Source organism: Ursus americanus, chromosome 6 (genome assembly GCF_024610735.1).
Source record: "Ursus americanus isolate L20-20 chromosome 6, mUrsAme1.1.p, whole genome shotgun sequence".
NCBI lineage: Eukaryota > Metazoa > Chordata > Mammalia > Carnivora > Ursidae > Ursus > Ursus americanus.
Genome location: NC_142132.1, coordinates 49,702,763 through 49,729,260, shown reverse-complemented (window position 1 = coordinate 49,729,260; position 26,498 = coordinate 49,702,763). Strand labels below are relative to the sequence as shown.

The window sequence follows — 26,498 nt, the reverse complement described above, 5'->3', positions numbered from 1 at the left end:
CAGAGAGGTCGGGAGGGGCGGATAGGGACTTGTTGGCTTCTATTGGGACTTAGGTGCGGCCACTGCCCACCCCTAGGAGTCGCCTAGGGAGAATTCCCCAAAACAAGAAAAAAAAAAAAGTTGAGGTTTTACATAGTCTGGAAGTTGAAAAATGTCCAAGATAAAAGGCTTTATGGGTCACTCTGAGGCCCGGCCATGCTATATAAATCTGCTTTGTAAGAAAATATATTCCAAGTTACAGAATAATTCATAGATAACTTTAGGGTACAATTTACTTCTAGGCTTGGCCTGCTCACATTTCTATCTTAAATAGGGACCTCCTGGTCCAGGGCCTTCACCCTGAAGTGTGACTATTGTGGCAGGATTTGGGGACAATATAGGGGATCGATGTAAAAAGATCTTTGGAAACACTGCTATTTCAGAATCGCTGAAGTAATCCAACTATACATCTTTCCTTGCAGAAAACGTTTATGAGCACACACTCTACGCCTGGCACTGTGCTGAGTATTGGTTACACAGAGGTGGACAGAATGGCTGTGTTGTGCCCTCCTGCAGCTTGGGCCTTAGTCTGGTTCAGACTTTGAGTTCTCATGTGGAATAAAATATTCAATGCAGAGAAGAATTTTGAGGGAGGCCAGATTTTTGGCTATAGGCCAATAATTCTAGCCCTCCAGCCCTCTCAAATAAATTAGTGCTTGCTTTTCCAATAGGCTTGCTTCTACCAAACTTGGTTCAGAATCTTCTGATACAGATCTAATGGTAAGCATTTCTTACCAGGTATGCTAGGGTAGGTCTAGCCATGAAGACGTTCGTAGTCCAATGAAGAAAGCAGACATGGAAACTAATCATTTCTGTGTAATATGTTGAGTTCCGGGACAGAGTATGTGCCCACTGTGCTGTGTAAGGATGAAGACAAAGATTGCATAGACGTGGTAGTGTTAGGGAGAAAGATTTTCCTGTAGCTCATCTTATTCCTTGAGCTGCAATGTAAACCCATTCTGTGTTCACCTGTGCGGCTAGTCCACACGCAATTTTTTGAGGGTGGCTGTTCTGTGCAAGGCCAGGGCCAGGGCCTTGGGATTAGCAGCTAAGGGCAACCATTCAGCCAAACAGGTCTTTTCTCTTATTTTTGTTTCTTTTCTAATGGAGGCCAACTACTGTAGCCTCTTGGATTTGGGAATGGGAGAGATAGGGGGTGGACATTTTATCCACCCGTGGCTTTGGGGCCCAGTTCTGCAAGGACAAGGACAGGGTCCGGGAGAACTGCCTTAGTTTCCTCTTCCTCTTCAGTGGTACATAGTCGATCCCACCCCCTTGAAGGAATGTTCTTAGGAGAGCGCTATATAAATCCACATCAGGCCCAGAAGATTAATGTTTCTTGATAGGCCTCTCTCTATTAATTTGCATAAGCATTTGTGTATGATTTTATTTACATTGGTGAGGCAGAACAGTAGTTCTCGGGCTTTGATGTGTGTGAGCCTTGGAGATTAGAGCCAGGGTCCTTCCTTTGAGAAAACAAATACTTTTGTGTTGATTTCAATGAGATATAAATCATACCCAGGAAGTTTACAGTTGAGTAAGAATGGTATAATTACTGATTGTGTACCAGAAGAGGACATATTTATGAAGCGACTTGAAAAAGCTTGTAATCCCTTCCCGTATTTTGAATAACTAATTGCTATGTCATTGTGGCATATTTGCACCACAAGAGTTAAGTCTGTCAAACGTTTCCCTCTGAAAACCTTGTTTTAAGGGATTTCTAACTTGGTCGTAAAAATGTGCTCCAAGTTGGAGCTGACTTGATGGGGGTCTGTGCTTGGAGCGCTTGATTTGAATGGTGCCAGTCAGAGTTAAATTACAGGCTGGGAAAAAGGAAACAAATTTTTTAAAAAGGAGGTGTTTATGGTTCCCGGCTCCCCTAAGTACTTCTTGAGGATCAAAATAGCCTCTTTAAAATAAATTGCAGACCATTAGTACGTGATGGAGGAAACTCCTTTGAGACAGGGTTGGGGGAAGGGAAGGCAAGGGGAGATTGATTTGGGCCGCTTCCAGCTACGCGAACAGCGCGTGTCTGCGTGCAGTAGGCGTCTGGGGTGGTGCGTGCACACAGATGGCGCTTTTTGTACCCGCCGTGGACGTTCCTGTCAGGCCGGGTGGATAGCCCTGCAGCTCCCCTTCAACTCTCAGTCTTAATGGGCATTTGGGTTTCTTGGAACATGTTTCCCCACTGTCTGCCCCCTCCCCCCTTGTTTTCTTTTTAAAAACAGAACACTGTTGCCTGCCTACCTACCTTGAGCCCATGGCGATCATAAAGGCCTGCTACAAAAGGCCTTGTTTGTCCTGTCGGCTGAGCGAGAAAGTACCTGCTTGATAAGCACGTTTGCCCAGAGATTCCCCCATATCTGGTGCCTGCCTTTCAAGCCAAAAAGGTAGTCCTTGGCTAGGAATATTTATTTGATTCCTTACATAGAGCCTAGGTTACTTCCGCCATTGGTCAACTGCAGAAAATTCAAGATAATGAGAAAGAGAGAGGGCAGGAGACAAAGATAGAAAAAGAAGCAGAAAGGAGCACGGGAGAGAGGAAGGTAGAGAGGGAAATAGCAAGAGAGAGAGAGGTTGTTTCTGCCTCTGTATGAGTCACCTTGAACCCCAGTGGTCTGGGTACAGCCTCTCTTCTCCAGCACCTGTGGTCAATGGAAGTGAGACAGATTTACAATCTGGCTTGTTCACCCTCAATGCAAATTTTCTTGTCTCTTTTAGATTTCAGTCATGCCTTAATGACACTTTTTTTTTTTTTTTGAGAAAGCTAATTGCATTGGTTTCTCCAAGAGGCATCGCTTTAAACAATCCATCCTGACTGTGAAAACAAATACATGCTTGACTTATTTCATTTATTTTTCCCCCAAACCTAAATTAGGATAAAGCCATTTTGGATAAGAAGACATGTGTGTGTCTCTGTCACATCTTTTATCATCACGACTGCTTTTCCAAATAATACAACTTGTGACAAATGTGAACATTAATTACAGTTAACAAAGAAATGTCATGTGAAGTGTTCGTGGTTGGGATGGTGGGTGTGAGAAGAAAAAAAAAAAAACAACAAAAACGAAACACCAGCCAATCAATGAGATCATGTCTTGCACCAAGCTTCAAGTCAAAGTGCAAAAGTCAGAAATCAAATATCATCAGTTATCAAATTATGTTAATGATTCTAATGAAAGCTTCTGGTATTTTGTTCAAGGGTGTGTTGCTGTAATGGTAACTAATAGAACAAGAGGAGCTGATTGCCATGAATTAATTAGAACTGACAGCCAGGGTTTCCTTTTGATTTATTTATTTAAATATTGACAATCTGTTTAGAACCCGAGGTTTTTCATGTGGTCCTTTTCTTCTCTCCGCAAGTCCTCAGCCCATCCCGGAGTGAGAAGGTAATTGTGTTTTCTCGTACAGCGGGTATCCCTCACCAGCCCCAGGGTTTGGGCCCAAACTGACAGCAAACAAATTAAACTAGAGAATGGACATGAATATCTATACCCAAGTCTACCCCTGCCATTTGTGGGGCTCAGGGTGAGAGGACAAGTGAAGGCCCTTGCCTGATGCTCCCTTCCTTGTCTTGCCACCCCTGACTCCATTCTCCTCCACAGGAGGCCTCCGCGTATATACGTGCAGATGTCCAGCTTGCCCACCCAAGGTCCACCCGCTTGCAGCCACCCTTTGGCTACCTTCGGAACTTAGGGGTGCAACCCTGGTGGATAGTGGGGGGTAGGACCCAGAGAAGAAGTTCTTGCAGTCCCTTAAGCTCAGGACTGTTTGAAAAGGCAATTTTGGGGTCCTGGATACCTGTAACATGGTCTAGTAACCGGGGAATAGGCTGCAGGCTGGACATACCTTTGGCCCATGGACTGCCTATGGGGAAGGTAGATGGAGAGGGGTCAGGGTGGGACCCTCTAAAGAGTTGAGCCTCGGTCAAGGGCTCTGGTTCCTTGGATCTAAGGGCAGGATTGCACATGCGTGCTCTTTACTTTTGAGTACTTGAATGTGTACATCTGGAGCTCCCTCTCACTGAAGTCTGCTTTGTGCACTTTTCATTGTTGTTTATCCCTTCAGTCCTGTCTTTATTCAACATCTGTTGAACACTTCCTGGCCCAAGCTCTGGAGACACAAAGGAGAATGAGGTCTCCAGCTTTAGGGGTCTCACAGGCTTTTCTAAGTTTTAACTCATAATGGGTGCTAAATGGAGATCTGTTCCAAGTTCTTGGCCTTCCAGGTTTTACTTGTGTCCTGTTCTCTCTCTGACCCTTCTCCTCCCTATTATGGCAACAAGTATTATGGATCCTGGAGAGAAGTGAGGGGTGAATACCTTGGGCTTAGAAGAGGTGAGTGGCTATTGGGAATGGTGTACTCATGGTCTCCTTTGGTGTTCCCTGGGCTTGTGCAGAGGTCCCACCATCCAGCCAGAGATGTGCTCCCACTGAATTCAGATTGGAGGCAGATAAAAGGCAGACTCTGGCAGGGGGGTGTCTATCCCACAGAAAGTCTGCTACAGCTGTGCTAAAATGGCTGGCTCCAAAAGGGTCTGCTCTAGCTGGTGGCCCAGGCAGCCCCTGCCTGTCATGGGGCCCTTTTGTGGGCCTTCTCCCTAGAAATTGAATTCTGTTGGATACATCTTGCTCCCGTGTTAAAGTTCCTCTTAATGTTTAAATTGGTGAGGGTGTTTCCTAAATCTTTCACCAGAGAGTGGAGGTGTTGGTCATTATCAAACCGACATTGCTAGGGCCATGCTCTTAGGAAACCAACGATGACATCTGGGGAACTGAGCACCGGTCAGCGTCTGAGCCCTGGCTCTCCGTGTCGGGAAGCACAGCAGACCATGTTGAATTTCTTTCGCCGGCTAAATTGGTACATTAGGGTAAAAACGATTTCCACATTTGCATAGTTGATTTCATTACTACCACCATTATTGATGCCCAGCTCCTCTGAAAGAAAGGAGCCATAAAAGCAAATAAAATCACTTTGCGATTCCATTATTGGATAAATTACCACATTACTGCCTGCGTTTTAGGGCTAAAGCCATTCCCCACATTTGCATAGTTTATTTCATTATCATTATTAATAACAACAACAATAATGATGATGACTAGGATCCTTGAATGAAAGGAACTAGAAAAATGGCACAGCCTGGAGCAGTGTTTATGGACTAGCCGCGGTCACTGAGAGTCCCTCTATCTGCAGCCGAAATACAGCCACTCTGGTTAGTGAACCAGGAGCTTTCCACAGACCTCGCCTTCGACCCATTCAGATCGCGTGGGGCTGGATTTCAGGTCTGAAAAAGTGACTGGCTACACACTGTGACTATTAAAGATTCAGGTTGGGGGTCCCTGCTCGGCCACGTAACTAGTTTTGTGTCTTGGGGAATGGCGTGCTCACAGAGCCTCAGCTTCCTCATCAGTGAAATGGGGATGCAGATGCTTGCTTTGCAGTGTAAGACCAAAGGAAATGGCAAATGCAAGCAGGTTCTGTAGATCACGAAGCTATCCATAGATTTCAGAGACTAATGTCACTATATTGAGCACTGAAGCGACGGCCGTGGCTGGCAGGCTCTGTAACGATGAGAGGAGCTGTACTAGTTTGTCTCGTTGGCTGGGAGAATTTTCCAAAGCCTTCCTTAGATTTCTAAGCTATTATCCTCTAAGATAAGAAGAGAGGGGATATTTATTCACAGTTACCAATCTTTGATATTTACAAATAGCTTACTTTGATAACAAACCTTTCTGGGCTGATGGGGTGGCTGCGATATTGCTCGCTCTTACTCAGCAATTTCCGATTATGTCTGTTTCTTCTCCTTGGCTATGGAGCCAGGAAGTACAAAGTCTTTTTGTCTATTAAATCTGAGGTCCTATAGCAAAAGGAAGGTCCGCTGGTGGCCGTCTATGGTTTGCTGGAGAATTTTCCCTCTGGTTTTGTTTTTATTATTTTATTTTATTTCTGCTGCACTAGGGGCTCCAAAAAAATGAATGTGTCAGTAAAGGATTTGACAGTATGTTACGACAGTCATCAATCCACCAAGCCCTGTAGCCATAAATAAGCTTCATACGCTGCCACACTAAAGAGGACAGTTTTTCTTCTCCAGGACATTGAAAATGTCACAGCGAGGGAATTGTTTGTCCCTGTCTCCACGGCAACGCCACCAGCACTTACCATTAACTTTCACACCAAGATTTTAATCAGCGCTCTTTGCGGCCTGAGACCCAGTCAACATCAGCCCAAATTTTCAAAGCCGTTATTCTAATTATGACGAGAAAGCTATAGATTGATGAGCCGAGTTTTCTGCAAGGACTGGTGGCAGTTAATTCTCGTGACCTGTGTGGCTCAGGGAGTCTCTCTTAGAGATGGAGTCTTGAAAGTTCGATTATTAGTGACAGCTTGTAAGTGAGAGGAGCCTTATCTCTCCAGAGAGTGTTGATAACTTGAGACAAGGTTTAACTAGGAAGTAGTGAGACCGTGGAAGGAGGGGAGCGGGAGGGAAGAGAGGAAGCGGGAAGTGCACACTCTGTCTGCAGCCTGCATCCAGCGTAATGAGAAAATACGGACAGGCACGATTTCACAAGTTGTAAATTCTGGTAGCCTTCAGTTGTAAATTCTGGTAGAGGCTGTTTTACTCAGCTATCTGATAATGTGTGAAAATATTTGTCCCTTTGCTTCATAGGTAGGGGCAAGCACTGTGTTCTAGTAAATGCATTAAACTTCCCACCTCTCTCCTGCCTCTTTTCTGCTGTTTTCTTTGGTCAGGGGACCTCTAGAAACAAAACTGAGAGTTTGTGATTGAAATGAAATAGTAATCAATTTTTCAAAAAGACTCTTCCTTCTCATTTCCCTTACCTGACTCCCACCCCCAGCTTCTTTTGATTCGATCTAATTTCTAGAGCCTTTCGGTTTACAAAGGAAGGGGTGGGTGTTTAGAGTGGCCCTTACAACCAACTCTCTCTCTCTTCATATTTCTATTAGTCTCTCATGTTCTCTGTCCTTATGCATCTGGCTGATGTATGTCCTTACTTTCTTGGCCATGCATAGACATAGACATATCCACGCTGTTGACTACATGCCTCCTCCAAGTCTGCTCCTGGGAAGCGGTGCCTATGTCCTCTCCAGACTTAAGACATTCTGCTGAGCCGTCAGTCCTATCAGGATAGGGGTGCGAGTCTTCCTAAGGGAGCGTGCCGAAAGGCAGCATGGTGAGGTCTGAAGAGTCTCGTCCGAGATGCCCTGAGTCCCCACTCTCGTCCCCACTCCTCGCCTCTGCCTCGCGGCGTGGGCCTCTCCATGACTGTTCTCTCATCTTTCAACTAGTGATGATAATATCTGTCTAGCCTGCTTCACATATCAAATGAGAAATAGGAATTAAATTGCCGATATTTAATATGATCATTGCATTAAAAAAATGTGTGCATGAGCCTCATCGGCTGTTGTCTGCTTTTTCAGTTTGTCTTCTCCATAGCTACAAAATGATAGCTACAAAAAACACCTTATAGTGTTTTCTTTTTCAAATTATTTTCACATGTTTAAAGGAGTCACAATTGTCTTCATTATCTTTGTTTTGCCCCTGAGCACACTGAGGCACAGAGAGGTGAAGCATCTTGCTTGTGGTCACACAGCCAATTAGAAGCCTAACCAGGTATAGAACTGTCATCTTCTGGTTCCCAGCATGCGGCTCCCTAGACCACACTGCTTACCATATTAATGGGCTGGGATTACCGAGGAAAGCAAACCCAATTAGTTTCTGTTGCAGCCCTTTTACAATCCTGTCTTGTTTCCCTGTGCGTTTATATGTATGTTTTAATAGCATTCCCTGCCTTTTATGCTGAGGTTGCTCGAGGTATGTTTATAATGGTGGCGTAATTATAATAATAAAATACAAATCCATCCACAGAGTGAGCTCATTACTGCTGGCCAGGTAAACAAATAAGCTTGGTGTTGACGCTGGAACAAGGTGCTTTATTTCTAAGGTGGTACCGCTTTGAAGCACACGATGGTTTGCTCGTCCAGCACAGGAGGCCCTGTGTTCTGAACATGACCCGAGTCTGGGGGGCAAGGTTGAGCCAGGAACGGACATGCTGGCCAGGTTGCGTTAACGTGTCTCACCCTTTTAATCTCTATTATTGCAGGAGAGAGATGAGAAGCAAAAGGGGAAACCATCCCTGTCGTTCTCTGGCTGTAAGATCTTTCCTTGAATATGCCAGTAGGCCTTTTGGCATTCAAACTTCTGGACATAGTTTGTAACGTATACAAAGGGGGAAATTATTGTTACGAACGGAGCCATAGGAGAGAGAGAGTGTGTATGTTTTTTTAAATGCCTGTCTGTCCTTGTTAATTAGAAGTGCACATATTGGGAAATTAACTATGAAATACTAAAAATGATAAATTATTCCTTATTTGAAAGTATAAATTAAAGGTTTAGTGTATATAAAATTTGTCATGTTTAATTGCAAGTTCAATTAAAATTCAGGGTAATGATGATTTATACAGGTTTCTGTGTAATTTGATATTCATTAGCTTAGCCAGACACATGCTGATATTAGCTCGTTAATTATGTTTCCTTTTGTTGAAGGCAGCCTTGTGAAAGCAATCTGCTCAAAGTTTTCTAAACTCATTCTGCTAAATGAATATTTGGCAGCTGTTCATGTTATTGAGATGGTCACTGTGGCTTCATTTCACTCCTAGGCTGCATCAATCATACCTTCTCTGTGACAAACAAGGGTTTCTCATTACAAACCCATTTAGGAAGGTTAGGGCTGACATTAAAGACTGATTGCACGGTACTCTGCTGTTACTTTGCAGTAACATTGGAGTGGAGCTGCCGCTAATCTCTGCACCTCCCACATGGTCAGACTGCTTTAAGACACATGGAAGGGGGGGATGGGATCCGCACAGTGGCCTGACGTGTCTCTCTGACACCACTGGATCTACTTGAGAATCGGAGCTTGGATCTCAGAAGATGGACCCTCCAGGAAGCCATGGCCCAGGCCCCTACTTAAGCCTCCACAGTGTTGGCAATACCCAGGGAGCAGGTCTGGTTATGGAGATGCAGAGAGGTTAAGGGGTTTGCCCACATTGTTGACTCTGAGCAATGGAGTTGAGCATGACTCTTGAGGCAGTGAAAGTGGAAATGCTGGGATGAGCGATGAGGAGGTTTCCAGAAGCATCTCAACTGCCGTGGCAGAGAGCTGCAGGAATCACCATCTAGCTGGGAAAAGAGTCCCGTGCCCTGTCCCAAAACACTTAGGAGGATTTTAAGTATTTTATGGATTTTTTTCACAGCTGTTATAACATGATCTCACACTCTGCTTGGGATATTGTGGAAAGAGAGGTAGGGATTGTCTTTCCCTTTTGACAGGTGAGGGCAGCTGACGCACAGGGGAACTTGACTGATTTATCCAAGGTCACCTATACGGATACTGGCAGACTTGGGGCTCTGAGCTTCTCTGCACGTCCCAGTGTTGCAGTGCGGCCTCTCCAAATACACATTCATTTCCTCTTTTGTTTTCTCCCCACCCGTACTCTCCTGTAAGGAGGCACATCAGACACTTTGTAAATGGTGGGAATGTTGACTCTTAAGCTGACCCGGGTTTTAGTTTCTGCCCATTTGTATACCAATAGGTAACAAATCTGGTTTGTCATGGTTAAATGCAATGAACATTCCTTGAGAAATTATAATTTTGTATCTCTGTAGTTATATTTATATCCTTGTTTATTTTTAGGTAGGAAGTGGTTAGGGACTCTTTTTTTTTTTCCTTGAAAGCCATCTCTTAACGCATTGGATCTTACGTTCAGGCTAATGTTTTTCTTGATGTCATTGTAGAGCAAATGTCTGGCCAGCTGTCCACCAAAGTTATTCTCTTCTGCAGTGAGGAGTCGTTGCTGGCACTCTTGCTCCCTCCCAGTGGGATCCAGTGGCTGTTCTCACTTTAGGCTCCGTGATGCTTTCTTTCTCCATCTGCCAGGTGGAAGTGAAGGGAAGGACTCTGAGGTATAAGGGTTGGTAGAGTCACAAAGTACAAGGAGCCTGAGTTCCCGAATCACCATGTGGAAGGCCATCTAATGGACACCTGATTGGTCTTTTCATAGCAAGAAATAAACATCTATTCTATTACGTCCCTAAAATTTCATAGTTTATCTATCACAGTAGCTAGCTTATGACTACTGCTTTACTTATTCATTCTGCAAATGTTTGTTGAAAATTTTATTCTGGGCCAAATCTTAGGCTAAGGGTTGAGAACGTAAAGAAAAACAAAACAAAACAGATATTATTTCCTACCTCAGGGAGCTCAACCATAAAGAAAGGGAGCTAAACAAATAGAAACACTTCGCTCCAGTATAGTAAGTGATGTGAGAGAAGAGAACCCAAAGAGGTTTGTTTTTTTCCAAAATTTTTTTCTGAGATGTCTAGTGAAATAACAGATTTAAACTTTAATGTTAATAGAATCTTTTATTCCGAATGAAATCATATGTGGGAAACTCCAACTCATAAAACAAAAAATGTGAGCAGACTCTGGTAGAGATGGCGGCCATGAACCCACTTGGCCTTTTCTACGGGAGTTGCCCCTCAGAACCCTGGGGGCTGTGTTACGTCATCTAAGAACCCAGAGAGAGTCAAACCCAAAAGTAGACTATTCTTCACTGACTTTTTTTTTTTCTTATTCTGTAGGTTATGGTACACGGTGGCTCTTTTTATAGAATGCTTGTCTGTAGTCAGTGGAAGTTTTGTTGTTGGTGGACAGATAGTTGATTTCTCAACTCTTTGACATTTACTAGCTGCTTGACCTTGGGCATGTTATTTGACCTCTTTTTGCCTCAGTTTTTTCATACGTAAAACAAGGATAATCCGTGGTGTCTGTCTTACGGGATTGTTATGAGCGTTGACCGAATTAATATACCTAAAGGACTGTCACAAGACTGTCCCATGGTGAATATTCAACAGTGTTGACTATCCCCAGCCCATGTGTTAAAAACATTATATTTGTGAGCACTTCTAAATTTTGACTGAATAAGCACAAGGATACAAGAACCTCGTTCAACATTTGGGGAATGATAACTTTGTAACAAGACTCTTTCACCTCTGATAGCTAACTTGTGGTTTCCTTTGGTTCTATGCCCCCGTCAAGTTCTGATGATTTTCTGGAATTTAGGAGGGAATGGAATTCTTCTTCATCATGTTTGTTGCTCTTCAGGAGCAACTCCATTTTTTTTTTTTTCTTTCTTTTCAGACCCCAGGCCTTTATGGACCTAAATAGTGTAACTTGGAACTCTTCATTTTTTAATTTCACCACCTATGTTTTATTAATGCATTTTGTCAGTGTGGAAAGCCCTCTGGTGGTCAAAGTAATTCCTATGTGACTCCTAACAGATGAGTGGAATAAAATCAAGTTCGTGTGGAAGAGCTGTGTTCAAATTCTATTTTTCTCTTTTGCTGATTTCCTTTTCTAATTAAAGCAGAAAGCAATTTACTTTGGAACGCTATAGTTCTAAAGTTGTCTTGGGGAAAAAATAGTAGGACAGTTTGCTTTATCCAGATGAAAATATTTTAGTGACGGTATTCACATTTCAGAGGGTTTTTTTTCTTTTCTTTTCTTTTCTTTCCTTTTTTTTTTTTTTTTTTTTTTGCTGTTGCCCAGTTTACTCTTGTCACTCCAGGGATGAAAGTTAACATTGGACACCCTAGCATGAGGATTCTTACGACTTCATACAATGTGAAAGCTGCAAGGGGGGGACTTGGAGGTTATCCTCTCATTTTCTATAAAAAGAAACTGAGGTCCAGAGGGGAGAAATGATTCGCTCAAGATGTTTTCAGCAGGGAGCAGAGCCATGAGTAGGAGCCAGGTCTCTTGTGTGCTGATTCCATACTGCTTAAGGGATATCATAGTTGGGTCAAGTCAATAAACCCGTGGTCTCCAAACAGGTCCTCATTTGGCCAGCCCTCATGAAGCTCAGCCAGAGGATAGTTCTTCACAGGCAAAGCACAACTCACACACTGCCCCTGGGTTACTCTGTCTCTTGCTAGGAGCAAGGCAATGTGGGATTTTCTTTTCCTAGTATAGTATTGAAACTGGGTTGGTTGTATTGACTAGAATGATCTGGCATGAACAGTCACCCTCAGTATATCCTTGCCATTAAACAACATTTCTTGGAAAGGATGTGCATTAATCTTGACTGTGTGCTGGCCGCTGCAACTCATCATAAAGATGAATGACTGACGGGTGACCTATGTCTGGTGTCCTAGGAGGGCGGAGAACTTGGAGATGCAGAAACATCTGTTCTGCTCTGAAATTGGCAAGACAAGCTGGCTTGTCCCTCTCTTGCCTGATGCTATTGCATGAGCTTACGTTATTTCTCTTTGTTTGAGTCTTTGGCTGTGTCTGGTGAAGGAGGGGCCTCAAGGCCATTTCTCAGTGCACCCAGTGTGACATGGTCTGATCACAAGGAAGCTAGTGGATGGGATGGGGGCCACTGAGCACCTCCAGTATATTCTCCGTTCCAGTTCCTGCTACAGGCAGTACCACCTGGGAGGGTGAGGTGCCAGAAGCTGCACGAAAGCTGGAAATTTATGGAGTCGCCCAGAGTCCTGTAGTGTTTCTGGGTTGTTCCTCTGGATATAGGTGCATTTTCTCAAGAGACTATTTAACTCCTTATGTCTTCATTACTGTCCTCATTGGTAAATCTCACAGGGCAGGTTTGGTTTATAATGTTTGCATGAATTAGATAGCATTTGTGAAATAGAGAACAGCTAATAAGATGGGAATTCAATTTATTTGGCGTGGTCTCATTTGGGAGGTGGGGTGGTGTGTTAAATCATTCACTGTTCGTCAGCTAGCATGCATGATTTGAGTCCTTATCTTGAGGTTAGGCACTGTGGCCCATAGAAAATAAAATGTGGCCCCTGCCTTCCAAGAGCTTAAAGATGGTTTCCTTTCTGTGAGCATTCCCTGAGTGCCTGCAGCATGCCCAGGATCCTACTGGGTGCTCGAGACTGCAGAAGTCCGTGCCCTTTGTCGCAGAAGCTGTGGGTAGCATGTCCTGAGCAGCAGAAGCTGTTCTGTGCATGCTGCCCAGTCACCAGCCAGAAGCTTCCTCCTCTCTTAGCCTTGCAAGCTTTCTCTTGCAAAGGAAAAAAAAGCTGGAGGTTTTTTTTTTTTTTTTTTTTTGCTTGTGGCAGGGTAGACTGGAAATGCCAGAGAATTAATGACCCTTGGGTACAGCCTCCCCTGCACCAGTAGCTGACAGGTGTTGGTGGACAGATGCCCCATCTTCCTTAGTTGGGATAGCTTTGAGGCATGTTCTTTTCTGTCTCCCAGAGTTTCCCCGGCTGCAGTGAGCTCCCATCGCCCGCAGTGGTAATTCACCTGGTAAGGTACTGTGCACCATTACTCACTTCCTTCCCTTCCCTGTCTCACTTCCCCACTCCCTTACTTCTGGGGTCCCTTCCTCCAAAATACTTTGACTTGAATCCTTGTCTCAGCATCTGCTTCTGGGGAAACTCAGACTAAGAAGTCGTTCATGGTCTACACTGCCTCTGGTAGAAGTCAGACTCTGAGGAAGGCTGCAGAAGACATGGAAAGTGCTGAGGTAAAGTAGGAGAGGGAGGGGCTTAGTCCAAGTAGAAAGATCTGGGAAGGCTTCTTGGAAGAGGTTACATCTGAATTAGGCTTTAATGGAATGGGTTGGGCTTTTATTAGGAAACTGTGAAAGGGGAAGGTACCCCAGGCTGACAGAACAGCTTCTACAAAGGCCTGGAGGTGGGAAGAATGTGGGGCATGTAGGAAAATGGTGAGTATCTGGTGTGGCTGTGGTTCAGGGTACAATGGGGTAGGTTGGAAGATATAAGGAGAGGCTACTGGGGGTCCAGTTACTGATGGTTGGAATGTGAGGCTAAGACATGCAGCCTATTTTGTGGACACCGGGGAGCCTTCCAGTGATCCTAGCAGTGAGGGCATAATATTTGTCTTGAGGCTCAAAGAGCAGGAATAACAGACATGGGAAGTAGAAACTTGGTGAGTGTGAGGCTATAGTGTGGTCCCTAATCGCTGGAGAATTTCAAACTGAGAAGAGAAAAGTGCTAGCAATCCAGGAAGTATCAGGGAGGAGCTGAGAATTGAGTTGAGTCTATTCACCCACTGAATTAGGAAGGTTGAAACAAGGAATCCCACACAGCATGGACGAAAGGCCCAGGGGCAGGAGTGATGTGGAATCGGCACCCCGTGGTGACTTCCGTGGGCCCCAGGCACATTGGGCATCATGGGCGCCTTCCTGCATAAAGAATATTAAAGATTATTGGTGCATAGAAAAGAATCTATTAGTATTTTCCTTAGCCTAAAGTTACATTTTTTCCTTCTGCTTCTAAAAGAAATTTGAACATTTTTTGTGGTCGCCTGAAGTCTCATGGGCCCTGGGGAGTGTATGTCTTGTGCCTGACAAAGAAGTCAGCCCTGCTTGGTGTGAGGGGAGCACTGTGATTCTACGTACTTCTCTGAGGCTAAGTTCTTTCAATGGTGCCCGTACAGCTGTAGACTTTCAGCATTAGGAGGAGGGAGACTAGACTTCAGCTTTCATGCTGTAGAGACTGAGAGACTTGAGGACACGAACCATTCCAGGTAGACCAGGGATTCAAGTCAAGAAGCCCCAGAGGAATGTAGCAGGTGGAAAAGAGTCCTGGGGCCCAAAGAGTTATATCTGGCTTTTTGTCTGTCGGGGTCTGGCAAGCACTTTTGTCTTGGCTTGTTTTCCCTCCCGAACCCATCATGACCTTATCCTTCAGAAGACTTACCCCTTCTCCAGCTTGGGCGCCGCCACCCGTCCTGTACATTTGCATTGACTTCTCACTGTAGATGGAGAAATGCCCCGCTGTCTTTCTGTGTCTTTAAAAATGACGACAGAGTAAGGGCGCTTGGGTGGCACAGCGGTTAAGCGTCTGCCTTCGGCTCAGGGCGTGATCCCGGCATTCTGGGATCGAGCCCCACATCAGGCTCTTCCGCTATGAGCCTGTTTCTTCCTCTCCCACTCCCCCTCTCTCGCTGGCTGTCTCTCTGTCGAATAAGTAAATAAAATCTTTAAAAAAAAAATGACGACAGAGAAGAAGAGGTTTGCTGAATGAAGTGATCGCATCTGAAAAAGCCCTGCAAAAAGAAACCACGGTGAAAGGACTGCCCAAGGTTTTGGGGTTTTTTTCTCCTTCTTTTCAAAAATAGTCAAAACACATGCAACCCATACTCGTGAAGGGATCAAAAAGGGAGAGAAAATTGCAGCTGGCCGTTGTTTGCTCCGCTGTTGTTTGGTTGCTCCTTAGCTTCCAGCTGTTGACATGGCGAGTTGAGGATAATGCGCGTTTCCCCTCTCCTGTTAGCGTGCGCTGTTGTACTCCACGTTTAAAAGTCGGCTTGTGCCTTCATGAATCCCATGTGCTGGGAAAACAGAGCTGCAGCTTTTCTCTTTTCACATGATTTGCATCCTAAGAATGCACTTGTGCTGCCATATAAGTGCATAAAATGGTGATTTGGGTGAGCAAGGAGGTATTTTAACACAGGCATGTTTCACTTCTTTTTCCAAAGTTTGGAAGCGCAATTCGGTGAGTTAATGCTCTCTCCAACTATCAGAGCCCCACTGTCTAGTGAGAAAGAAGATTCATTATTACCCTTTTGTGATTTCAAAGTTGTGATCAGCATGTCTTAGTCAAGATGTCACCTGGAGTGCAGCTCTCATGGTTAGCTAACCTCTCTTGTATCCCTCTTTTCAAAGGATCTTTCTTTGTAAACTGGGTTGGTTTGTAATTGTGTATTTGGCACCTTAATTACAGATAACTTTCTCAGTGGATGAGGAGTCTGCTAATTAATTAGTTTAAGTGTCATTCAGATATATCAGTAGACAGGTGTTATTTTGGAAACATGGGGCAACATCACCTCTTGTGACTGTAGCCCAGTGCAGAGGTCAAAATCTATATGGTGCAACTTAGTGACAAAAGAAAAAAAAATTCCTCAAAATACCCCCTTCTCCACCTCCCATCCCCCACTTATGCACACTGGCCCATTTAAAAAATAAGTTGTCATTTGGCTGGGTTAAGTTAGTATGTCACTCCTGGCTACGAATACCATAGCTTTGTATTATAAAGTCAGAGAAGTTTAAAGCTGACCAGGGACCTTACCGATTCTCTTATTTAACCTTTCTTATTTGACAGTTGATGGGCCTGAGGTTCAGAGAGGCTTAGTGACTTGCCGTGGCTGAGCTCCGTGTGTTAGTGTCCAAGTTTGGTGTCCTTCCTAGACTGAACTTTGCGGCTCTCCCCAGATTTAGGAGGGCCTGAGTGGCTGATACTATAGACATGAGTAGACGTGGTCAACTCAAGGTGTTACCTATCCATCTAGTCCTGCAGGGGGTGAAGATAAGAATACAGTAGCTAGAATACCAGGCCAGTGAGTAGGTGTCATGGAAGTGACCACACTTGCTATGGACTTCACAAGGGAGCCACCCCTTTCTGTTGATGGTGGGTAACAGGAAAGGCTTCTTGGAGGACACAATAGTTGAAGTGGGTCTGGAAGTACAGACAGGGCTTTTATAGACACTGGAATAAGGCCTCCTTGTATCCATTGGTATTAATCATGTCCCTGAGCCCAGAAATCTGCAGGAGAGTTAGAGGGACTTGGTGGTCGTCATAGTCCCGCTTCCTCCTCATCCTGACATTTAGCTCTAGGGGTGCCAGGAATGGGCATGGGGAGCCCCAGGCCTGTGTGTGTGCGTGCGCACTGACCACCACAGCCCTTAAGTTGCCCCTGTGGAATGCTGACCCGGCGAGTACCAAGCCCCGAGGTGGTGAGGCAGTGGGTGTGGGCAGGACATTCAGTGCTCGGCCACAGAGACTGCCCAACGCCTGTGGCTCTTGCTGTCCGTGACACTCTTGGAGCTTTGGGCTGGCAAACTTGAGACAGCAGAGGCGGAGACAGCCCCTGCCTGGGTGGGATTGCTGCTTCCCAGGGCGTCATCCCCAGGAGGTCACCTCTTCTCCAAAGGTACTGCCTCCTGCCCTTTGAAGGGAATCAGAGCTGCCCTCAGGTAGGCCACAGGTGACTTCTGACAACTGCCCCCACCCCTCCAGGGGCTGCCTGGCACACATCCCCTACTCTGCCCTGCTTTTCTGAATCTTTAAAATAAATTTTCATTAATTTTAGCTTACGGCGAAGGGAAGTAACCCGTGGCTTATAAATAATGGCAACAGTTTTATGGAAACACCTAAAAATCACCAGGGGCACATAATAAGGAAGTTCTCCATCTCCAGGTGCGAAAACACATCGCCGATTACTTGTTGAGCAAGACCCTGTCAGCTTTTTTATTACAATACATTATTGGGTAATAGTTTTAAAATTATTTATAGAAAGAAATCGAGCTGTGTGGAGAATTCCATCATTTCATACGTTGTCTGTGAATCTCATTAGCCTTTGTAGCCTAGGGGTTAGGAAGGAAAACAGAGTTGGCTGTATCTTGAAGATAGAGCACTGTATACACTTTTTGTCAGGGGGCTTGTTGACCTTAAGTTAAGCTGCTTCTTTGCGAGTCTTTCTGTGTTACGGCTCTGGTTTCCATGGTATTTACATAAACCTAGCAACAGTTTGCTGTGTAGAAGTGGTGGCAGGGCCTACGGTCTCCTCTGCTAAGGAGCAGGAGCGGGATCGAAGGCTTGCTCTGCAGGCTGCAAATATGGAACAGCACTTGGGGGTAAGTTAGTATGTAGGGATTGGGGGAGAGAGGGGTGTACTGTAGCCTCCCCCTTGTCTCCAGGTGACAGGGCCGCCTCCGGTGTTCTGTGTCTGTGAAGTCTGTCCTGCGGTGCTCCCATCCAGCAGCACGTCAAGCAGCGTGGATGTCAGCAGTCATGGGAGTGCAGACCCCAGTGTAGCCCTGGACGTGTTCTCTGGGTCTTGGCGGAAGCCCAACCCGGGAGTGCTTTGCTCCAGAGAACACACCTCTATGCTGTGCTGGTCTGTGCTGTCCCCTGACTCCACAGCTGGCTGGCCAGCGGGCCCAGGGCTCAGGTCTGAGAAGGACCCACCCCACATGCCCCTTTTCCATGGAGAACTAGCTTCCTGTATCTGGGGATGTTAGTGTGGTCAGACCAAGGCTGTGCCTGGAATCTGAGGAGGAGAATAAATATCAATTAATAGATCATTATCTAATGGGACGTCTCTCGCTAGCCCTGTGCCAGGTACTAAGAAAATGTACAGCTTTGGAGGCAACTCAAGCTGAGGTTGGACATTGGCCTCAGAACAGTACATTTAGTCCCTCGTACCTTACAACAAGGAAGGAAACCGAAGGAAAAAATGAAATTAAAAGGATTCATTAAGAGCAAACACAAATAGAAAGGAGGAAAGATTTGACTTTGAACATAGTGACGTTGGGCAAATAAACCTTTCTAAGCCTTAGTTTCTTTGCCTGTAAAGTGGGAATAAAGGTATGTACCTTCTGGGTTTCTGTAAGGATAAAATGAGTTAAGGAAATAGGGCGTTTAGAGCTGTGTGTAGCTTCTGAGTGCTGTTGAGTAAATATTAAGGCTCACAAGGGTCTAGTAAGTGGAAGCGCTGGGATTTGAACCCAGGCAGTCTGGTTATGGAACTGTTGCCTTAACTATCACACTGTGATGCCTCCTAAAGCAGCCTTGTGGAGCAGATGTCTTGAGCTGGGCCATGGACAGGGGGAGGCACCATACCAGGCGGAGAAGAGAGGCTTGGATCTTGGGGGGATAGCTGTGTAGTGTAGGTGAGTAGGAGTGTGGGGGCCTTCCTGGGGACCTGCCCCATTCTTGCTTTTATTCACTTATTCAGTTTACAGACATTGATCAGACACCCGTTCTACATCAACGCAGGTGCTGTGCACGAAAGGGACAGTCACTGGTAAGACAGTCCCTCCCTCAAATAGTTGGGAGGTAGGAGACGACAGTGAAGACCATGACATATTTGATATGGAGCACGTATCCTGCAGAGGGAAGAGAGAAAATAACTTTCTGAGTGTCAGGCATGGTTCGACATGCTCCACGTATCTTAACTCATTTAATCCTCATGATGACCCTAGGAGCTGGTACCCTTATTATGTCCAGTTTAGAGAGGAGGGACTGAGGTCCAGAGGGAGATTTAGTAACTTGACTGAGGCCATAGAGCTAAGAAGGGACAGAGCTAGAATCCCAACCTGGGCAACATGGCCTGGATCCCTGCTCCTAACCCTTCCCAGCACAGCCTTGTATGGGGCCTGTTGTCAACAGTCCTAAAGCCAGAATGAAAGTTTGACTCGTTCATGGCACTCTTTGGAAAACCTTTCAGCAGTGTAGGTGATTTCATCTGTTGGTACTGCAGGGCTTAGCCCACTTACCATTCCGAGATGCATAAACACTTCGGTATGAGGGAGTGATGGTAGGTTTTTAGACCCATGGAATCTCAAGCAGTCTTTGGAGCTCATCTCACAAAAACCCAAGGGTATACTCACCGAAAGCAGCTTTTTGGAATCCTTAGCATGTTCTATAAAAACTGTTGCTACGGTTATAAGACTGCAGCTTTTGTGGAGGTACCTGTCTGATGGGCTACGTTCCTCTCTCCTTGGAATTTGTAGCCTGGAGAAGATGCAGAGGCGGTCCTCTGGGTCTGGAGGAATGCTCCAATTTGCTGTGGTCCTTGTCATGCTTCCCTGCCATGTCCAAGCAGACAGGATGTTAGAAACTTGATTTTCAAAGATGCAGTGTCCCTGAATTATTAATAATTATCTCCCCCTTCTTCCCACTCTGTCTGCTACTCTCCCTCTCTCTTTGTGAATGTCAACATCATCTTGACCAAATCCCTTGAGTTGACCTACATCTGATTTGTTAGTTTTCTTCTTGAATCTGAACACTCAGCCTGATCCTCGTCATGGGTGGCATTTGGGGCATTTGGCTGCTCCTGCTCAGGCTTTCCCACATTCCTAGCCCCTGGGCCTCGTGAGTCTAAGAGTTTGACTGACAACACGTCAATGCTATAATCTCTCCTATCCACATTTCTCCATGCATTTTACAGGTGAATGGAGAGAAAGATTCCTAAGGATAGTCCTGTAGCTGGTTATGACAGAGCTGAGTCCGGGAGCTGTATTTTCTTCTCCTTAGTATCACATCCTAGATCCTCCTCTTTTGGGAGCTAAGATCTTCTATCACATTCTCAAAAATGTTGAAAGAATAGGAAAATGAAGCACAGCTCAGATGGGGTCTCACAGTAGCAGTCCCAGGAGGTGCTCATGACTTGCTGGGTCCCCAGGAAGTGCCTCTCCCCTGCGGTGCGTGCAGCTTCGTGTACTCTTGGCCAGAGGCCTCCCCCCGCACAGCGGGTGTGAGGGTGGGCGGCTGGGCCATCTCGTTTCACTAGAGTGAGTTCCAAGAGAGAGGGGAACGGGATTTGTGTGTGGTCTGTCTAATGCTTCTCACGTCCAATAACTTTAAAACCAATCAAATTAATAATGTAGGGAGAAGCAAATGGAGTCACTCCTTAGATATTTAAACAGGGATATTGCTGCCTCTGACATGTAAATCTTTAATAAGATATGAGATTTGGCAAGACAAAAAAAAAAAACAATAAATAAACAAAAATGCCAAGTGGCTGGAGGCTGGTTCTTTTGCACTATTTTAGGTTCAATCATTACTGCCTGACATTGGCTTCCTCAGACAGATGTATTTATCGAGGTCCTACTTCATACTGGGTGGTGCATGTTCAAGCCTGGGTCATAAAGTAGTGCAATATACGGTCTTTACTCCCAAAGGATGTCCACTCGGGTGGGAGGAAGATGAACACAAATACAGACCTGGATGTGCTGAACGTCAGCTGGGTTCTGTATGGACTGTCTGCTCCGGCCATTCAGGGGACGCATGGATGATGCATAGGCTTGATTCCCCTTCCAGCAAGGAACCTTATGCCACGGACTATTTTCACCCGGACGTAGGGTGTGGGGCCGAATCTCTGTTCCTGTAGGAGTCAATCTGGAGAATTTTCAGAGGAATCATTAAAGACCCCCTCCTCAAAGTAGGGAAGAACTGTGTATGGGGGTGGGTGTGGAGGGGGTGTGGGTGTATGGGTGTGCGCACACCTGGGTACAGATGCTTCTGTCTTTTAGGTCCCACAGGGACTTCCTGCAGTAAGACTGAGCCTCCTCCAAAGTTACTTTTAAACCAGACCAGCACGTTTTATTTTCAAGATCTAAAATTTCGAGAGGAAGTTTTCCTACAACTCTGTTTAAATATCCCCTTCCTCCCTCTTATCCTGCCTGACGAGGCATTTAATATTTGATAAGCTTCCTATTCCATTGCTCCACCCCCAGTTTCTGTCATGCAGACTTATTAATGTGCCTCAGAAGTAAACTCCTTCATCCTCCAATTGTTCTGCCCACCCCCCACCTTTCTCCCCATTGACCTCCCTTTTACATTTTATCTCTTTTCTTGTTCCTCTGCTGTGGTGAGTGAGAAGAACCAAATGTGAAACTCAAACAGGTCTTTATTCAGAGTTGGTATCTGTGGTCTGTGCACCCAGGAGGCCAGACTTCCCAACACTGCGGGGGCGGGGGGGGGATCATGGTACCCATCTTCATTCCTTCCACATTCCATTAAGCAAACTACTTTGTAAGGGCAAATTCCTCCCTTCCAGGCAGATCTCTTTACTCCGCTGAAAGAAGCTGCTCCTGGTCTGAAGCTTTAAATGGTCACCACCTTAATGGTCTTTCTCCTTTTTCTCAGATCTGACAACATGGGACATGGCTTGGTTTGCCTTCCTTGATAAGTCAGAATGGTTGAGATGACCTTGCTTGGTGGACAGTGGGCATAAATGCACCAACGAGGTGTTGAAGCCAGGAGAAAGGTGTGGAACTGTTCTTGTTGGAAGCCCTGTTGCCTGTTGGCTTGGTTTTTAGAGGCCCATTTGGAAGTTGCCTTCTGCCATCTTTTTATTTGTGTGGTTAACCATAGACTCCTTGCCCAGATTCCCATCCCTGCTTTACGTTTACTCTTCCATGCAGGGTTCTGACATTTTGGCTGTCTTTTCAACCTATGTATTTTATGGCATCTGTATTTTTAACCTGTGGGTGCAAGTCATTGATTGTATGATTCTTCTCCCAGAACTCAGATGAGGCCTCAGAAAATCTTTTTCAACAGTGCCCTGAAAGTAGCCACCAAATACTAGATGTGTTGTGAGAATTAAAACCTATTTGCTCTCATTGCATCTAGCCCAAACACTCCTTTTCATCTGCAGCCTAGACTTCTTGATAAGCCTTTTCTTCCCTATTCTTAACATTTTATTTTCTGTGTTCTGTTCTTCATCTATTATTGGTGGTGGTGATGAGGAGGATAGCTGTGTTTATTGAACTCTTACAGTGTGCCAGAATATACAGGGTACTGTATATGGATTCTTTCAACCCATATAATAACTGTGAAGAATACTTACAGATAGGAAAATGAGGGTCCAGAGAGGTTAGGTGACTTTCCTAAGGTCACACAGTAAGTCGTTGTCTGAGCTGGAGCTAAAACATGCTCTGTGCTTTTCTCCCTGCCTCACTGCCAACTTCCTTAGCACCTCATTACATCCTCCATAGTCACTGAATTTTATTCTTTATCATCATGGCTTACCTAAATACTGACTGTATTGGAAAAATTAAAATTATGGTCTCCTTAATAAAATAACTTTGAAGGGGGTGTAGATGTCTGCACTGGGAATACTTTTTGTGTGTGAAACAAAAATTCAACTTGCTATAGTCAATGAAGTCAATGGTTCAGTTAATAATGCCCCTAATGGCATAATTCTGCTCAGTGCCAGTGATGGATACCTTTAAAATCAGAGACATGCAGAAATCAGTGCTGTCATAAATACAGCTGGGATGGGAACTCCATGGGAGGGGAAAACCCCTAGAAAGCGCTTGACATATTGGTTCCAGTCTCATAAATCTTGGTCTCCAGCCTTTCCTGTAAATCCCCATCCGTCCCAGCAGCACCCGAAGCATTTTCCCCTGTGCGGCGTGTTTGCATTTCCCTTTGGGTTTTCTCTGCTCAGAGACAGGCTTGTAGATGAACGCGGTCACCCCATGTGCTGCTGGAGCATGAGAGAGCTTTCTTCTTTGTGCTGCTTCCACATGGGAGGAAAAGATTTTTAAAGACTCTTTCTTAGGATGTCTTGAGACCCCTGCAAGTGCCATGCCCTTCAAAGGAGTGACCTTCTCTTTTACAAATTCTCCTTCTTTGCACTTCTCCCCACCCCACTTGTATTGGAATAAGTCTCCAGGGACGCACTGTGGCCTAGGACCAAGATGTAGGCCAAGTGGAAACACACCAAAGTGATTTAATAGAAAAGGTAATTCCTATTCAAACGGGATGGTCCCTTATTCATTTCCTCGGATTATCATCAAATTTATGTCACCAGCAAAGGAGCTTTATTGAGTTTCACAGAGATATTCCTTTTGCTCTCATTGTCGTTAGTTGGCACGCTGACATTTTCATATGTGTCTCAGCTAATGCCTCAAAATTACTCCATCTACAAATGTAACAATTGAACAGATAATTTTAATAAGATTCAGCTTGACTTCAGACTGCACTCCTTCCTTTCTTTATAGAATGCAAATTGTAACCTGTTTTTAAAGCCGTGCAATGCAGTGAACTTTAATGGGATTTGACAACATCATATTAAGCACAACAACTACGCATAATGTACCGAAAAATTGGACGTGAAATTGGAAACATAGCTGAGAACAAAGTAAATTTACATGGTTTGGTAGTTTGAATGTCTGATATCATATTCTCTCATGCAAGCCCCATAAAAAAGCAAAGGATTTAACAATGGATATCAGCAGAAAGTGCTTTTAAAGTTAAAACTGATGGATGGCTTGTCAAAAAAAATAATTGCATTGGTTGGAAAGTCGGGATGCGTGCTGAGGGGGAGAGAACAGGATATACAGAGAGGATGATGGGAAGTGACAGTGGTCTGTCAGGAAGGACTGGCTGCCCAGAGGAGTGTGAAGTCAGAGCTATAAGGTGGCAGAGTAGAACAGGCTGTCAGAGCGGGAAAGTGGCTTTAATACCCTGAAAAGCAAAGGAATCCGCCTGTCAGCTTTGCTCAGCCGTGCTGAAAGAGGAAGAGAACATGGCATAAAGTTAGAGACATTAAACAGGGTGGGGGGTGCGGGGGCCGGCGCGGGGAGCACAGGCAGGCAGCGCGAAGGGGATGGGGAGGTGTCTCCTGCCGGTTTCTGAATATTTTCTTTTCTATGATGGTTTTTTTACCCTCTCTCAAGGGCCACTGAATTAAATTGGAGGGGCTGGGGGTTCCATGCTGCTTTTGAAGAGAAGGGTGATTTAGGTGAAGGCACAGGCACGTCCAAAGGGCTGCCTGCCACCCTGGCCGAGTGGGTGGCTTTCTTACAAGTACACCTAGGGATGCCTCGGCAGATTTCTGGCTTTTCAGATCTACAGCCTCAGCTGCTGACCTTTTCTTCCCTCCAGGTTATGCTGTCCATTTTCCTGGGGATGACACTGATATCAAGTCACTCTGGGACTAGCTTATCTTGTGCCAAAGTGCTTTGAGGACTTAACACTTTAGCTGTACAACAGGATCATGATTAAAATGCAATAATCTGATGATTTTTCCATAAATATTTTTTTGCTCTATCAGCATTAGGTTTTGAATAATTTATTATTCTTCCTTAATATACTCCTGGCGATGAGGTTAATTTGGTCATCTTGCAGGGGCCTGGCTGGTAATGAACATTTTTATATCAGGCCTTGGAGTACTTCCTCCATACACACATCATGTCTTTACGATTTAATTGCCCCAGTTGCTTGAGAGTGTTAGAGTCTAGGAGGAGTTGGAATATAGTAGTTTCTCTTATTAAAAATATTTTGTGTACCTGAGAACACATCTTAAAAATGTGTTCCGAGAGCCATCCAAATTCGTGAACTGCGTATAGCCCCAATACGAGTATAGATTTGCTATAGCAGTTTGGGGGGGGGGGATTGCTTCTTCCCAAAGAAATGACTGTGCCAGTTGTGGAGGAGGAAGATGGGAGTGGCAGCAAGCAACACACACTTATGTAAGCACTTCTTTTGTGCCAGGCAGTAATCTGAATGTTTATATATATATTAACCCATTTAACTCCAGTAACAACCTTATGAGGTAGGTTCTGTTAATATTGCTATTTTGCAGATAAGGAACCAGAGAGGTTAAGTAACTTGAACAAGGTCACACAGCTAGGAAGGGCTGGAATTAGGATTCAGATTCAGCAGTGGGGCAGCAGAGACTATGCTTTCAGTCGGTGTGCTATGTTTGCGTGAGTATGTGGGAACGGACTTAGATGCCAGATTGCTTCCTGTTTTATTTCTGTTTTTCTTGGGTGTCTGGTGCACTGTGAAAAGGATGTTACTGGAACCAGGCAACAACAGTAGGGCAGAGCAGGCTGAGCTGACTAGAAAGAAGGTCTCTTCTCAGTGTTAGCACTAGCATGACAAGGGGTAGGCAGGAGAGACTAAAGACCAGAGGATAGGAGGAAGAGCTGTCCTGGTCACAAAGGCAAGCCAGCTTCCAAGCCAGAATGAAAACACTCATCTGAAATATTTATGCTTATGCTCTGAAGATAATGCATACTTACACATCATGTTCAGTTCTAGGCTGTAGTGACCCGTTTCTAGGAGATGGGTACCTCTGCTCTTGGTCTTCCCAGTGCCTGGCTGGAGGGGGAGAACCGTAGCCTGCCCATTTTATCTTGAATTCATCCAGTATAGTCGGACATTGCTCATTAAACGGATTAATCACTGGGGTCTCCCCCTGGGTGTTTGCGGGCATAAGGGAGCATCTGTGGTCACACCCACGTCTCCGGTGCTGCCGGAGCATCTTGGCGGGGGGGGGGGGGGCGGCGTGCTATGCCACTACACTTCATTGCCTGGTCATGTTGCCATCATCCTGCTTTCCCCGGCCAGTAACTTTGCTCTAAACAAGCAGAGCGGCTTTCTATTCAGTGGACTGTTTTCCTGACCCAGCAGGAGATTTTCTTGTTTTTCTCCTGGGAATCTCTGGCCTTTTTCTCTCCTGATACTAAGACATGACCCTTCCAGAGTTCTGTGTAGGAAGACACACGCCTGTCATTGTCTTTCTGCACCTTGTGGGATCCATCATGGCCTGGGGTGTCTTTAAGAAGCCTCCCCCAGAGCTCTGTGCTGCCCTGTGACTGCAGCAAATCTTAGAGCTAGATGGCAACGCTGCTAGTCTCAAGTTGGATGTTCAGGGACGTAATTGGCATTTTGACCTTTGAATCAAAGAATTTCAGGGTTAGAGTGGATGGACCCTACTCAGGGTCCCCTTTTCAGGGTCCCCTCTCAGGGGTCTCCAGTGATAGGGAACTGACTAGAACCAGGGGCAGTGCAAGCCAGCTTGAGACACATAGAAAGTTTGTTCTGAAGATGAGCCAAATGTGTTCACCCTGGAACTTAC

At 45.2% G+C, this 26,498-nt stretch overlaps 1 protein-coding gene across 7 annotated transcripts in view; it reads left to right on the top strand.

The window, feature by feature from the left end:
* The window catches only part of LRMDA (leucine rich melanocyte differentiation associated), a 1,014,087-nt gene that overhangs the window by 434,839 nt on the left and 552,750 nt on the right, over positions 1-26,498 (top strand). The window contains exon 1 of one of the 7 annotated variants that reach the window (XM_087862999.1): positions 13,209-13,402. The exons of the other annotated variants lie outside the window; for them this stretch is intronic. Within the exon in view, the coding sequence (XP_087719125.1) occupies positions 13,326-13,402 (77 nt within the window). The 5' untranslated portion in view covers positions 13,209-13,325. Of the gene's footprint in view, positions 1-13,208; positions 13,403-26,498 lie in introns of those variants that run through there. 7 annotated transcript variants of the gene reach the window in all.